Below are 16,936 nucleotides of genomic sequence, written 5' to 3'. Positions count from 1 at the left end.
TGTGGAAGAGTGACATCAAAATGGTAATGGAAGTATGCAAACAACATACAGGTGGAAAAAAACTTCAGTCTTTATAAAGTGCTTAAAGAAATATCTGAAAAATACACAGTGGATTATTTTTGCAGCACTTATGACATTTGAAAAAGTCAAATCCAAGCAGTGATCTGAGTTGCTCCTTTGCAGTACAGTAGAACCTCAGAGTTACAAACTAACCAGTCAACCACACACCTCATTTGGAACCCAAGTATGCAATCATGCAGCAGCAGATGTAAAAAAAGGCAAATACAGTACTGTGTTAAACGTAAAGTACTAAAAAAAGGAAAGCAGGATTTTTCTTCCACATAATAAAGTTTCAAAGTGCTATTAAGTAAATGTTCTTTTGAAAGAACCATAACATTTTGTTCAGAGATACAAACATTTCAGAGTTACGGACAACCTCGATTCCCAAGGCAACTCTGAGGTTCTACTGTACTACATTGTCTAGACAATAGCAGCAAATGACTTATTTTACTACCAATTGATAATTGTGTGTTATAAGTCTACAAAAACAGCTTTGTTGGTTATTGTAAAGTATGTATAAGACAGTAAGCTTTCCTGGGTAGATGGACACTCACTTTTCAGTGTTCCGATAGCTTTACAAGAAAACTAATGTTTGCAGTGTTGTTGTAGCCATGCTAGTTCCAGGATAGGAGAGAGCCGAAGTGGGTGTGGTAATACCTTTTATTATCTTTTAGGGCTCGTCCAGACTAGGGGAGGAAAATCGATCTTAGATACGCAACTTCAGCTACGTGAATAACGTAGCTGAAGTTGAATATCTAAGATCGAATTACTCACCCGTCCAGACGGCGCGGGATCGATGTCCGCGGCTCTCCGTGTCGATTCTGGAACTCCGTTGGGGTTGATAGAGTTCTGGAATCGATATAAGCGCGCTCGGGGATCGACATATCGCATCTAGATTAGACGCGATATATCGATCCCCGAGCAATCGATTTTAACCCGCCGATACGGCGGGGTAGTCTGGACGTGGGCTCAGTGAAAGAGACAAGCTTTTGAGCTCTACAGAACAGACCTAAAGAAAAGCTTCACAGAGCTCAAAAGCTTCTCTTTTTCACCAAGAGAAGCTGGTCCAATAAAAGTATTACTTCATTTACCTTTTCTCTCCCAAAAAAAAAAAAAAAGTCAGAATACTTACAACATGGTTTAGCCTTTTGCTGGCTGGAGCCAAAGTTATACTGCAAGTTGGTTACTAAACCATGTTATACACCCAGTCTTAAATTTATGAAGAGATAGCACACATACTTCATGGGGGGGAAAAAGTAGTGTTTAACATTTCTATAACACATGTAAAACCTACTCTCAAAAGCAAAGCCAAACAAGCCACTATGTGGAGACAGACTTGTGCACACAGTTCAGTTAGGACAGGGTTTCAAGATATAATAAAACAGCAATGCATATTGATTCACAGAAACTCTTTTAAAATCTTGTGAGCAACTGCTGAAAGCTTTTGACCAATACAGTTCTGCTCACAGCACAATTACTTCTGCAACACAAAGATCATTTATCCTTCACTGTAATCAAACTGAGACCAGAAGCACTTCAGTGCTAGTTAGGGGTGCTAGAACAATGTGTCTAGTGGGGGTGCAAAGAGCCACTGAATCGAACTATAAACTCTGTATATGATGGAAACCACTTCAGCACCCCGAGCCCATTAGTTCCAGCACCTGTGGTTCTATAAAGTTCTACATAGTTCTATAAAGTTGAAAGTTCTATATAGTTCTATAAAGTTGAAAGGCTATTTCAATTACATCTCTATTAAGTAATGCACTTAAGCACATGGCTAACTTTAAGGATGCAAACAGCCCCACTGAAATCAAAGGGCCATTCATATACTTTAAAGGGCTTTAAAGAAATGAAGTTAACATTTGACTAAACCACTGCATATTTACATACAGGGTTAATGCAGTATCTTCAATACACATTTCACAATCCTCTGAAAGATATAATTTATTTTAGATTCCAAGCACCTTAAAGCCAAGGTCTGTAGGAACTAGGTCTGTCATACTGATTAATACAGTTCTACCACTAGTGAGATTTTAAGGCAGTTGCATTAGCTCAACATAACCTGGCAGCTGAATAGCATCATGTTATGAAAGAGTCACTGGTCTATACTCCTTAACCGGAGACAGGGTGACATCTGATATACTGCACATGGGGGTGGGTGGAAGGGAGAGCCACCTTTGAATGATAATTGAACTCAGAGACTGTAATTTTAGACAGCTCTTCAGAAACTATGGGACTGATCAGTATGTGTATATACACATGATAAAGGTCACCAGTTCACTTCACAGTACAAGTCCATTTAAAAGAGGAAGGTCTTTAAGAAAACATTCATTTTACAAAAAAAGAATTCACACTACTGCATGTTAAGCTGTAGATTTTAAATCTAGTTACTGTAGCTATTACCCGTCTGTGACTCTAGCATACTACTACTTCAGGTCCACCCTGAGTGTTGAGGGTCTTAATTAATTTTATCCTCCTTAGCATTAGGGACTGATCTAAACTGAGCTTAAAAATGTAGCAAATATTAAGACTGGATCATAACGTTAATCTATTATTGCAAGATTATGCAAGTTACTGCCATATTACTGTAGTTCCTCTTTCCCCACAATTAAATGTGTAGTATGGAGGGAAAAAAGGGTTTAGCTCCAAATCAAACTTTAAAACGGTGAGTCCTGCCAACATTATATACCAAGATGGATGTTAGAACTGCCACAAATATATGCATCTACTTCTTGTCCTTCATCAATTTAATATTGCTCCACATTTGCTCCACATTACAGCAGTTTGATAGTCCATCACTTTAAAGTCAACATACTCTCAAATGATTTTCCTGGAAATGCTTATCATAGCAGGCCAATGACAGATATATCCCTCCACATATCCCAATTTGAAACTTCCATTTCAACCCAGATGCCCCCAGGCCTCCCATATTAGTGCAACATATTATTAAACACTGCAAAGATTTAGAGCAATTTCAGACTAAACACCACTTTACTTTGCCAGCTAGTGTCCAAGAGAAGTAGAGCACCAGGATGTAGAGAGGCATGTAGTTTGCTTTCATATTAGATAGGCTTTTAATTTTGTTTCAACCAAACCCTGTTAAATCATAGGTGGGAGTGTAATAGACAAGATACTTCAGGGCAGTGTACTTGTCTGTTAACCATCCAGCACACTCATGGTGCCACATAAATAATAAGGGCCCATAATATTGGTATATTTTTTGCAACATACAGATAATTGGCATCTGATTAAAAGACAACACTTAAATAGTTAAAGTTGTGGGGGGAGAGTTCCCAGTGGGAGGGATGTCAAACACCAAATGAACTGGCTATGGACTGGGGGGGGGGGAGCGGGGGGAAAGGTGGTAAAATAGCGTCGTTCCCACCCAGAACAGGAGGAAAAGGGAGGGGAGGGAATGGGGAAACTAAGCCACCCCAAGCCCACACCATCGGGGAAGGCAATGAAACTAAGCCATCCCAAGTCTAGGCAGAGGCAATAAGTCAACGCACGCCTCAAACAGCAGCCCGTTGCCCTAGTGGCCGCGCGGGGAGGGTGGGGGCGAGCCACAGCAGCATCAACGCCTATGCACTACCTGAGAACTGGCATGGTTCCCTCCGCGCCCTCCTGGAAGGAGGATTCCCCACTCGCAGCAGCGGCCGCACACAAACACCCCTGCAGCAACAACGCAGCCGCCACTCAGCTCCCTCTATCTTCACTGAGCAGCCCTATGCAGCTTGGCCACTCACCCTGCCGGCAGCCCCGCCCACACACACACGCACCCGCAGCGATTGGTTGACACCGAGCCGGGGCGTCACCCCTACGAGAAGAAGAGACTGAGGCGAGGGGGAGCAGTACTCGTGCATCGGCCGGGAGCAAGTTGAGGGCTCGCGCCGTGCCCCCGAGGCGCACGAGACCAGGCAGTTACCGGACGTGATCCGCCATCTTTACTGTGGGCAGACACACCCTCACGTAAACTGCCACCCACCTTTAAAACCCACACCCAATGCACCACGTTAAAGGGGTTATTTTACAGCGATCTTTCTGCCCATATTAAAAATGGCCACGAAGTGTACGGGGCGGTGGGAAGGGACCCTCCTCTATATGACCCTCACAATTACTGTGCCTCCCTACACTCCCAGAGCCAGATCATGTTCCCTCAGGAGGGTGCCTGTGCGCATCTTTGAGGTCCTGCCCTTACTTCCAAAAGCTATTTATGCCCCACACTAGTGCCAAGCCTGCGTGTTCCAGAATCATCAGGCGGGTCCATCCCACAACTCATCAGAGTGGCCTTAAAATAACCGGATGGTTTCCCCCCCCCCAATACAGACTGGGTTATTTTAACTTAGTTGCTGGTTTTGAGCCGTTAAGATGCACTTAGGTCAGCGTCCAGCTTTCCTCTGCAACAGTGACCACAAGAGACATTCAACAACAAGCAGGTAATCAAGAAGTGAAACATTCATGCAATTTCAGGATTAGGGGCTCTAAGAAACTACACCAAATATTGTAGGAGTTGGCAAGACTGATTTCCCTCTTCCCACCGCCCCCCCCAGAGCTGTCCTTTGGGTACGGTGAACCTGTGAGACCACCACGGGCCCCATGCTTTGGGGGATCCTGCACTTCGATAAAATTGTGAGGAGGCGGACAGGGAGGTGAGGCAGGAGGGCAAGTGGGGTGAGCAGGCACGTAGGGAGGCAAGCAGCAGGAAGAAGGGTGGACAGCGAGAAGTTCATATTTCTTATTCTAATCATAAATATTATAACATTTATCTGCCAATAATTCTGTACTAGAGAACTACAAGATGTTGTGTTCTAACTTTCCATTGCAATTCTTCCAGAACTGCTTTTCTGACAACAATTTTATGGATCACATGTTGTACTAATAAAAGGAAATCTGTTCAACCACTTGAGTTTTCATCAAATTGCAGACAGCAGTCTACACTAATTTTATCATTCTGCTCTTCCCTTTGGAAGTCAAAGGGCCAAACCCTTGAGCCCACTTTGTACCTCTGACTATGCAAGGCAGCCAGAATGAAAGCCACTGGGGGGATTTCCCTTGTGTAAACGGAATTCTGAGGTGGCTTATAGCCACCTTAGTAGGGTTACCAGATAGCAACTGAAAAAAACAAGAAAGGGGGTAGGGGTAATAGGTGCCTATATAAGAAAAAGTCCCAAAAGCAGGACAGTCCCTTTAAAAACAGGATATCTGGTCATCCTACACCTTAGTAGCTCTAGGACCACCACCTCCAGGCATAGGACCCCATTAAAGTCTCCAGTCCCATCTAAAATAGCTGACAGGTGGTTTCATTCACATTTATAAAGTTAGTCTATTACCTATTCATAGTTACCTTCTCTATCATATAAACTGTGGATTACTTCAAATGGAATTTTTTTCTGTTTAGAATTGCAACAATTCTGTGTTTTCCTTCTTAGAAAAGGCAAAATACATATCTCTAATTCCATCTTTTTTAGTTTTGCTGGCTCTTTATAAAGACATGAGTTGCTTATACACATCTTAGGTACAACTTCTGAAAATTAGTTCAGTACCTCTCTCTTATCTGGGTTATTCAATCTATTACAAACCAAGAAACACTTTATGTGGATTGTTATTCAGGAATAATAGGAGAGTGACAAACCAAAGTGTGCTTTATTTCTTTAATTATCTGATAGCAGTTCAGATACCACAGTGAGGTGAGTGAGATTTTATCAAGCTGAGTGATTGCCAATGGAGAGAGGAATAGAGAAAAAGAACAGGGAAAGAATGGGGGGGGGAAGTGCACCCTTTACATATTTCTTAGGTACACTCAACAAAGGGGAAAGGAATGGAGAGAAGATCGCCTGCCTTTCTTCCAAGAATAAACGGAATAGTCATCTCTCTCAACTAGAATTGTGTGAACAATAGTTCTTTTGGTTTTTGTTTTTTTGGTTCGCTGGCACTTAAAAAAAATAGTTTTGGGTTAAAGGAAACATTGTTTGATGAAAAATGAAAAAGGTTTGATTTGACTGAGCCTTTTTAAAATAAAAACAAAGGAAATTAGTATTGAAACAGAGATATTTAAAAAATGTGAAAGGCTTGCCAAATCTGTATTTTTTTTGCTGAAAAAAATTTCACCTAGCTCTATTCTCAACTTTCATAGTTTGTCTCTTTATCTAGGATTAAAAAAAATAAATAAAAATGCAAACTTTGACCTTACTGAAAAATAACCCATAACACTTATAAAGGATACTGTGGTGATGAGGGTCAAGTAAGTATCAGTTTCCAAAGTCCTGACCCGATAAAGACACACACACACAACTTTACACACACAGTGTGTACTCAGAGGGGCTATTCAAAGTTAATCAAGTGCACCACTTTCACAGAAAAGGGACCTTCAGAATGAATTTTCTTCATATAATCAGCCTGCTACTTGGTTGCATGCAGGCATAGGAGGAAAATATATTTTTGAAACATACCTAACCTGCATATCCTTGTATCAACATTTGTAAAGATATGAATTACTCTGTATCAAAGTATCTAATTTATGATTTTCATAAAAAATAATAATATGCAGGTGAGTTTTGAGGGGGATGCCTTGTAATATTCATATACCCCTAGTGAGGTTAATACTAATCTATTTCAACAGGATACTGTTTTCCTACACTTCTGTTAGAAACATCAGTTAACCACCTTTTTGTTAGCAATACATTCCCCAGTCCTAGAATTGGATCCACATGGCAGACTCTTATGTGTGTGCAGAGCAGGATCCTGGTGGGGAAGGCTCCAAGGACAGTTGAAGACACAATAACTCCTCACTTAAAGTCATCCCCCTTAACGTTGTTTCGTTGCTGATCAATGTAGGGAACATGCTCATTTAAAGTTGTGCAATGCTCCCTTTTAAAGTTGTTTGGCAGCTGCCTGCTTTGTCCACTGCTTGCAGGAAGAGCAGCCCGTTGCAGCTAGCTTGTGGGGGGTTTGGAACCAGGGTGGACCAGCAGCTCCCCCATCAGCTCCCCACTCCTTTAAGTTCCCTGTGCAGCAGCAGGCTAGCAATTGCAGCTATCCCTCCCCACCACTGCAATGTGTTGCTCCTGCCCTCTGCCTTGGAGCTGCTCCCCGAGACCCCCGCTTGCTGTGTGGAGCGGGGGAGGAAAAGGGGGGCTAATGTCAAGGTGTTCCCCCTCCCTCTGCACCCCATTTACCCCATCTTCCATAGAGCAGGGGGGACACATAATCAGGACAGAGGGAGCTTGCTGGCAGCAGCTGCAGTCTCAGCAAGCAAGCAGTGTACTTAAAGGGGAAATGCACATCTCTCACACAGTGTGTGTGTGTGTCTCTGTCTGCGATGCTGTCTTCCCTCCCTCCATTCCTGCTGCCTTATAGAGTGTGAGAGATAACCCGTGAGGGCCCAGTCAATTGCTAGTTCATCATTTAGCTGTAAGGCATTCCCTAGGAAATATTCCACCCTCTGACTCATCCACCTCAACCAAATTTCTCAATCATCATCACTATGTACCACTATTAAATAATTTGTTTAAAACAAATACAGTGTGTGTGTGGTGAAAAAAATTCCCTGGAACCTAACCCCCTCATTTACATTAATTCTTATGGGGAATTGGATTCACTTAACATCATTTCACTTAAAGCCACATTTTTCAGGAACATAACTACAATGTTAAGTGAGGAGTTACTGTACCTGTGAACCATCTCTGTATAAGTGGACAAAACCCCCATGTAGCAGTGCCTCCTCCTGGCCCCTCCACAAATGCAGTCAAAGACCAACTGAAGTGCAGCACCCATATCCTTTTATTGTTTGTGTCCGTTTCCACCACCTATTATTTACAGAGACCAACACTCTGGGAGACTACTAACTTCCCAGCCAACAAGGATCTAGAGCCCACACTCCTCCTTTTCCTATCTCCTCCTGCTTCCTAGCCAGCTTTATAGGGCAGGCTGACTACCCAGGCCTGCAGGTGGACCCACGCTGGTAATTAGGGCCCCTCAGCCAGCCCAACTACTAACTTTCTTCCCCTGGAACAGGGCTAACAAGGGCCTGGCTTGTTTCTCCTAGCCAGGACTCTGTTACACCCCACAAACATGGCTTATTTCCTCCTCACTCCCCAATAACTCAAATTCAATATCACAACCCTGAATCACAAGCTATAGCTCTCTGTAATACAGTTATGCACACTCTATACGCAAATAATAAAAGAGTAAACCAAAATTAAGCCCTAGAGCCAACAGCTTCTTTTACACTTGCTACTTCTCCACATTGACTCTCCAACAACTTCCACACAAAAGAGGAAGCAGGGGGAAATCCACCCCCCCTTTCTTTCTAGTTACTTTACAAGTTTATTTGTAGGTAAGATCAGCTGACCTGACTAGATGAGTAATGCAACCCAGCTGCCTTCCTTCTGCCCCAGACCAGTTAGATAGAAAGGAACTCACAAAAGACCTGGGAAGAATCCAACTGAATTTCAGAATTTATTATTAAAACTGCATATTTGCTGGGAACAGTGGACCCAGAGAAACAGTGTAGACAATGAGGGGAAATGTGGATGGTTATAGCTCAAGAGAGTTCTTTTCGGTGACCCCCAAAGTGCTTGTACATCCCTTCACACACAGCATGAAATAAATATATTATTTAAATAAACAATAAAATAAATAAGTCTCTGTTCCAATCTGATAATGGACAAGAATAAAAATTGCACTGGATATTTTTTGTTCTGACAACTCCAGCATGATTACTTCAAGTTTTGAGCAATGATATGTGGGGCCCTAACTACTAATTATAGAATTAAGTAACTGCATAATGTGAAACAGAACCTTCATCATTATAATGCTTGCATTTTTCAGTTGGCCAGTCAACTAACTCCTTCGGAGGATATGTATATTTATGTCCAAACAGCAGACAGAGGAAAGTTTGTTGCTCATATTCCCTCATAGAATGAAACCATAGCACCTTTGTGCTCTGCTCATCTTTCTAAAAAGAGTGTTGTATAATATTACTCCCTAAATTTCCATCTGTCAACAATATACTTATTGGTTTTATCTGTCTTTCAGGACCCAATACTGCAAGCTAATACATTCAGTCACGCCTCTGCACAGAGCCATGCTGAAGTCAGTGCCCATGAGGCCAGTGAGAATAGTCATATGAGCGAAGTTATGCACCTGCTTACCTGTTTGCATAATTGGGCCCTCCAAGGGGATCTGGGAAGGAAAAAGATGCACAGATCTGAGGGGTTAAAAGCAAAAGACAGAAATAAAAGAGGGTAGGAGGAAATGAAAAAAAGCAAGAGAAGTGAAACAAAATGAATTGCTCACTTCTAGATAGAAAATTTATTGGAGTTTATTTAAGAAACCAATTTAGTTTACAGTCTAGTTTATTTGGATTGGTAGCTGAAAGAAGACACAATAAAACCTCTCCCCTAAAATTGTGCAATCTTCCTTTACTTCAAAGAAGTCTGGAAAGGGAATAATTTTAAAATGCATGAAATACAAGTAACTTAGCAAAGAAGCTAACTGTAAAGTAACATTAATAAAAAACTTTGCATTTTTTGTACATGTCAAATAGACTAGGGCCCAAATTCAACTTTAATTATGAGCAACAACTTTTCCTAAAAACCATTAACAATTGTGTGCTTGATAACTTAGTCTAAGGATATGCCTACACTACTAAATTAGGTCGATTTTACAGAAGTCAATTTTTAGAAATGGATTGTATACAGTCGACTGCGTATGTCCACACTAAGCGCATTAAGTCGGTTGAGTGCATCCTCATTACTGTGGCTAGCATCAATTTACAGAGCGGTGCATGGTGAGTAGCTATCCCACAGTCTCCGTCGCCCATTGGAATTGTGGGTTAAGCTCCCAGTGCCTGATGGGGCAAAAAACATTGTCGTGGGTGGTTTTGGGTACATGTCATCAGTCGTTCCTCCCTCCGTGAAAGCAACGTCAGACAATCGTTTTGCGCCTTTTTTCCACATAGACGCCATACAATAGCAAGCATGCAGCCTGCGCAGCTCAACTCACCAACACCACTGCTGTTATGTCCTGGATGCTGCTGGCAGCAGATGGTGCAATAGGACTGCAAACCATCGTCATCGTCATACATCGCTTCCACTGCAACTCTCCTTTCCTGCTCTTCTTCAGATGCCACACCACAGCAAGCATGCAGCCCGCTCAGCACAGCTCACCAACACCACCGCTGTTGCGTCCGGGTGCTGCTGACAGCAGACGGTGCAGTAGGACTGCAAACCATCGTCAGACACAGTTTCTGCAGCAACTCTGCTCTGCTGCTATTGCCTCGACAGTGAATTTCTCCATGTTTTCTGTCATGGGCTTCCGGGTCCTCGGGAAATGTGCGCGGTGCTAACCGTTATCCTTCACCACTTCCACTGCAACTCTGCTCTCCTGGTACCACAATCCACCTCGCAGATCCTCTCGTCGTTCAGTATAAATATCTATTCTCATGGCATCCATCGTCATCTACTGTTTCTGCTGCAATGCTGCTTTCCTGCTCTCCTTCCGACGCAATACCATGGCACGCATGGAGCGCGCTCAGCTCACCGCTGTTGTGAGCACTGTAACCACCTTGCACATTATCCTGCAGCATGTGCAGAACCAGAACCTGCAAAAGCAGGAAAGGAGACGACGACAGCGCAATCATGATAGTCATGAGGACATGGACACAGATTTCTCTCAAAGCACAGGCCCTGGCAATTTGGACATCATGGTGTAATGGGGCAGGTTCATGCCATGGAATGCCGATTCTGGGTCAGGCAAACAAGCACAGATTAGTGGGACCGCAAAGTGTTGTGGGTCTGGGATGATTCCCGGTGGCTGTGAAACTTTCACATGTGTAAGGGCACTTTCATGGAACTTTGTGACTTGCTTTCCCCTGCCCTGAAGTGCAAGAATACCAAGATGAGAGCAGCCCTCACAGTTGAGAAGCGAGTGGCGATAGCCCGCTGGAAGCTTGCAACGCCAGACAGCTACCAGTCAGTCGGTAATCAATTTGGAGTGAGTAAATCTACTGTGGGGGCTGCTGTGATCCAAGCAGCCAACACAATCACTAAGCTATTGCTATCAAGGGTAGTGTGCAGCTCATAGTGGATGGGTTTGTTGCAATGGGATTCCCTAACTGTGGTCAGGTGATAGACGGAACACATATTCCTATCTTAGGACCAGACCACCTTGGCAGCCAGTACATAAACTGCAAGGGGTACTTTTCCATGGTGCTGCAAGCACTGGTGGATCACAAGGGACGTTTCACTGACATCAATGTGGGATGGCCGAGGAAGGTACATGACGCTCGTGTCTTCAGGAACTCTGGTCTGTTTGAACAGCTGCAGAAAGGGACTTACTTCCCAGACCAGAAAATAACTGCTGGGGACATTGAAATGCATATAGTTATCCTTGGGATCCAGCCTACCCCTTAATGCCATGGCTCATGAAGCCATACACCCTGAACAGTAGTAAAGAGCTGTTCAACTATAGGCTGAACAAGTGCAGAATGGTGGTAGAATGTGCATTTGTATGATTAAAAGCACACTGGCGCAGTTTACTAATTCTGTTAGATCTCAGATAAACCAATATTGCAATTGTTATTGCCGCTTGCTGTGTGCTCCACAATATTTGTGAGAGTAAGGGGGAGAAGTTTATGGCGGGGTGGGAGGCTGAGGCAAATCGCCTGGCTGCTGATTACGCGCAGGGCGATTAGAAGAGTGCAGCAGGGCACACTGCGCATCAGAGAAGCTTTGAAAACCAGTTTCATGACTGGCCAGGCTACGGTGTGACAGTTCTGTTTGTTTCTCCTTGATGAAACCCACCCCCTTGGTTCACTCTACTTCCCTGTAAGCCAACTGCCCTCCCCCCTTTGATCACCTCTTGCAGAGGGAATAAAGTCATTATTGTTTCAGAATCATGCATTCTTTATTAATTCATTACACAAATATGGGGATAACTGCCAAAGTAGCCCAGAAGGGGTGGGTGAAGCAGGAAGCACCGGGTGGGGTGGTGGATGAGGGTAGGAGGGAAGGACAAGGCCACACTGCACTTCAAAACTTATTGAATGCCAGCCTTCTGTTGCTTGGGCAGTCCTCTCGGGTGGAGTGGTTGGGTGGCCAGAGCCCCCCACATTCTTGGGCATCTGGGTGAGGAGGCTATGGAAATTGGGGGAGGAGGGCACGCAGTTACACAGGAGCTGCAGCGGCGGTCTGTGCTCATCTGCATTTTCTGCAGCTCCACCAGATGCCGGAGCATATCAGTTTGATCCCCCAGTAGCCTCAGCACTGCATCCAGTCTCCTCTCATTGTGCTGCCGCCACCTCTCCTCTTGCTCCCACCACCTCTCATCTTGCTTGTCCCTCCTGTCCTTGCATTCATTTTCTGCTTTCCTGGACTCTGACATTGTTTGCCTCCAGGCATTCTGCGGAGCTCTTTCAGTGTGGGAGGACTGCACGAGCTCACAGAACATTTAATCACAAGTGCGGTTTTTTCGCCTTCTTATCTGCGCTAGCCTCTGGGACGGAGATGACAGGGGGAGCATTGAAACTTTTGCAGCTGCGAGAGGAAAAAGGGGAGAGTAGTATTTAAAAAGACACATTTTAGAGAACAATGGGTAGACTCTTTCATGGTGAACCAAGCTGTTAACATTACATAGCACATGTGCTTTTGGTACAAGGTCACATTTTGCCTCTTATATTGAGAACCTGCCAGTTTGGTGTGAGAGATCACACATGCAGGGCCAGGCAACAGAATTTGGCTTGCAGGCAGCCATAGTAAGCCATAGTCTTTCAGCTTCTTCAACCTTCATAACATGTGGTTATAAACAGCAGTACCCTCCTTTCCCATACTATGCACCGATTGGGTTGGCCATTTAAAAGGAGGGGCTGTACTGGCCGCAAATGCATCCCAAATCTTCAGGGCAAATTAATCATTAAACATGCTTGCTTTTAAACCATGCATTATGTTTACAAAGGTACACTCACCAGAGGTGCCTTCTCCAGCTTCATGGTCTGTGGTTGGGAGGGTATTGGCTCCAGGGTGATAAACAGTTCCTGGCTGTTGGGGAAAATGGTTTCTCCGCTTGCATGCTGTGCGCTAACCTCCTCCTCCTCCATCTCCTAATCTTCCTCATCCCCAAAATACTCATCCCTGTTGCGTGAGACTCCCCCCTTTCAGGTGTCCACGGACAGGGGTGAGGTAGTGGGGGGGGGCCACCCTAAAATTGCATGCAGCTCATCATAGAAGCATCATGTCTGGGGCTCTGACTTGGAGTGGCTGTTTGCTTCTTTGGCTTTTTGGTACGCTTGCCTGAGCACCTTAATTTTCACGCGGCTGCTGTAGTCCCCTGTTGTAGCCTCTATCCATCATGCCCTTAAAGATTTTTTTCAAATATTTTGGCATTTCATCTTTTGGAACGGAGTTCTGATAGCACAGATTCGTCTCCCCAAACAGCGATCATATCCAGTACCTCCCGTTCAGTCCATGCTGGAGCTCTTTTGTGATTCTGAGACTGCATGGTCACCTGTGCTGATGAGCTCTGCATGGTCACCCGTGCTGATCAGCTCGCCATGCTGATCAAACAGGAAATGAAATTCAAAAGTTCCTGGGGCTTTTTCCTGTCTACCTGGCCAGTGCATCTGAGTTGAGAGTGCTGTCCAGAGCAGTCACAATGGAGCACTCTGGGATAGCTCCCGGAGGCCAATACCGTCAAATTAAGTCCACACTACCCTAAAGTGGACCCAGCGATGTCAATTTCAGCACTAATTCCCTTGTCAGGGAGGAGTACAGAAATTGATTTAAAGAGCCCTTTAAGTCGACAAAAATTGCTTCTTCATGTGGACAGGTTCAGGGTTAAATCGATCTAACACTGCTAAATTCGATCCACTCGTAGTGCATACCAGGGATAAGGAGAATAAGTTGCCTAATACTAATAGAGAAAGGAGGGTATTGTGCTTTGTATTTTTACTTTAATACCAATGCCAAAATTCAATGCTTACCTATTCTACATGTAGACAAAGCAATTTCTTTAAACTGTCAACTACATCATGACCTCCAATCAATATAAGAGATGCAGAGCATCCACAGAAAAATGATAATATAGCTGACATGACTTTATCACAGGAAAGAATGGCATTCGCTAGGAAGAGCTCCCAAGGAAGTTGTTCATTTGCCTGTTCCATATACACATATATAGAGAGAATTTTTTTTAGAGGAATTTTCAAATTTTATAATCTCAGCAAAACTTTATGCAATGCCATATATTGCAATTTATGCAATGACGTATCTTCTGTATTATCCTCCATCCCCATCCTTTTTGTTTGCCTTTTTTTTTAAGCCACAGCTGTACAATGAACAGAGGTCTTCCTTGAGCTGTCCACAGTGTTGCCCAGGTCCTTTTCCTGAGTTGGTAAAGTTCATTTAGAATCCAATAAGGTGTATGAGTAGTTCAAATTTTTCCTTCCCATGCACTGAGTTTCATTTGACATGCCATCATGTTGCCCATTCACTTAGCTTGGTTAGGTCTTTCTGAAGTTCCTTACAGTCCTCTGTAGACTTGGATAACCTACATAATTTTGTGTCATCTGCATATTTTACCATCTCACTGCTCAGTCCTTTTTCCATGATCAGTGATAAATATATTAAGCTACACTGGTCTGAGAACAGAATCATGTGGCACTGCACCACTAACTTTCTGCCATGATGGCAATGGACCATTTATTTGTTTTCTGTTTCCGAGCCAATTTTTGATCCCTGACAATATTTTGCTTCTGACCCCATGACTACTGTGTTTCTTTTAGTAATCTGATACGGAGGAACTTGGTCAAAGATCAGACCATTTGAGAGCCTAAATAAATAATGCCATCCATTTTGGGGGTATCAGCTAGTTACTGACAAGTTCAAAGCATTCTAAAGTTTAGTGAGGCATGATATTCCTTTGCAGCAACCATTCTGATTAGATCCTAAATACTAGTTAATTACAGTTGTTTGTTTGTTTAGTTTTTTCTATAAACACTCTCTCTCTCTCTCCCCCTCCCCCCAAGACAACTTAAATCATCATCTATCCCAGGCTCTGGGTATCCTGAAATCAATTAAAAGCACAATGTTAAAAAAAACCAAACAACCAACCACCACCCCAAAAACAAAACAAAACCAAACAAGCAGCAGTGCTTTTCTTCTCCCCACCTCCTACAAAGCAATCTTCAGTCAGCAGACCTATTAAAACTCTAATCTTACTGAAATCTGTCACAGGAAGAGAGTCTCTCGAGTAGGTCCCAGATCATTTAAGGCTTTATTATGTCATAAACAATGCCGTTTACACACTGCTGAGAAGTCAATTGGCACCCAGTGGAGATCTCAGGGCAAAAGTGCAATAGCCTTATCACAAAATACTGTTACAGGTTTCAGAGTGGTAGCCATGTTAGTCCTACTGTATTTTCCATTCCATACATCTGATGAAGTGAGTTTTAACCCACGAAAGCTTATGCCCAAATAAATGTGTTAGTCTCTAAGGTGCCACACGTGCTCCTCATTGTTTTTACAAGATATTGTGTGTGCCAAGCAAGCTGCTGTTTTATGTAAATAACTTCAGCTTCTAGTTCAGTTTAAGGTTTAACCACCCCACATATAACATGCAACAGTCAAGTCTATAGGCACCCTTTAATTGTATACAATGGAACAACTATTATGGACTTTATATCTCGTTTTGATACAGCATTAACGATGATCCACATTGTTTCATTACTAGGCTTATTCTGTAGTTAATTCTATTTTTGGAAATTAAGAATAGCAAAAATAATGACTGAGGCCTGGTCTACACTACAGGGTTGGGTTGAATTTAGCCGCGTTAGGTCAATTTAAAAATGAATGTGTCCACACAACCAACCCCATTCCGTTGACCTACAGCGCTCTTAAAATCAACTTCTATACTCCTCCCCGAAGAAGGGAGTAGCACTAAAATCGACCTTGCCAGGTCGAATTTGAGGTAGTGAGGACACAAATCAATGTTATTGACCTCCAGGAGCTATTGTGACTGCTCTGGACAGCACTTTGAACTCCGATGCCCTAGTCAGGAACACAGGGAAAGCCCCAGGAAGTTTGAATTTCATTTCCTGTTTGGTCAGCATGGCAAACTCAGCGGCACAGGCAACCATGCAGTCCCCCAAGAATCATAGACCATAGTATGTTTCTACGCTCCCTATCATCTCCATCCCTGAGGTTATCGCAGATGAGAAGGTGAAAAAAATGCACTCATGATGACATGTTTTCCAAGCTCATGCAGCCCTCCTGCACTGATAGGGCACAGCTTAATGCATGGAAGCATTCAGTGGCAGAAGCCAGGAAAGAATTAAGTGAGTGCAAAGAGCAGAGGCAGGACGCAATGCTGAGGCTAATGGGGGAGCAAGCAGACATGATGGAGCGTCTGTTGGAGCTGCAGGAAAGCCAACAAGAGCACAGACCCCCGCTGCATCCACTGTATAACTGCCTCCCCTCCTCCTCATGTTCCATAGCCTCCTCACCCAGACACCCAAGAACGCGTAGGGGGAGGCACCGGGCACTCAGCCACTCCACTCCAGAGGATGGCTCAAGCAACAGAAGGCTGTCATTCAAACAGTTTGATTTTTAGTGTGGCTACAATAAGCAATGTGGCCCTGTCATTCCCTCCTCTAACACCCTACCCAGGCTACCTTGTCCGTTATCTCATTTTTTTTTAAATTAATAAAGAATGCATGGTTTCAAAACAATAGTTACCTTATTTCGAAGGGGGGAGGGTGGTTGGCTTACAGGGAATTATAATCAACAAAGGGGGCAGGTTTGCATCAAGGAGAAACACACACAACTGTCACACCAAAGCCTGACCAGTCATGAAACTGGTTTTCAAAGCCTCTCTGATGCGC

General features: G+C 43.6%; 1 protein-coding gene across 3 annotated transcripts in view; it reads right to left on the bottom strand.

Annotated features, from left to right (window-relative positions):
* Positions 1–16,936, bottom strand: part of ADK (adenosine kinase) — a 560,116-nt gene that overhangs the window by 535,584 nt on the left and 7,596 nt on the right. Inside the window, exon 1 of one of the 3 annotated variants that reach the window (XM_050960265.1) lies at positions 3,653–3,758. The exons of the other annotated variants lie outside the window; for them this stretch is intronic. Within the exon in view, the coding sequence (XP_050816222.1) occupies positions 3,653–3,666 (14 nt within the window). The 5' untranslated portion in view covers positions 3,667–3,758. Of the gene's footprint in view, positions 1–3,652; positions 3,759–16,936 lie in introns of those variants that run through there. 3 annotated transcript variants of the gene reach the window in all.

This window comes from Gopherus flavomarginatus, chromosome 6 (genome assembly GCF_025201925.1).
Source record: "Gopherus flavomarginatus isolate rGopFla2 chromosome 6, rGopFla2.mat.asm, whole genome shotgun sequence".
Taxonomy (NCBI): Eukaryota; Metazoa; Chordata; order Testudines; family Testudinidae; genus Gopherus; species Gopherus flavomarginatus.
The sequence above is the reverse complement of the archived record's forward strand: the minus strand, read 5'-3'. Positions and strand labels throughout refer to the sequence as shown.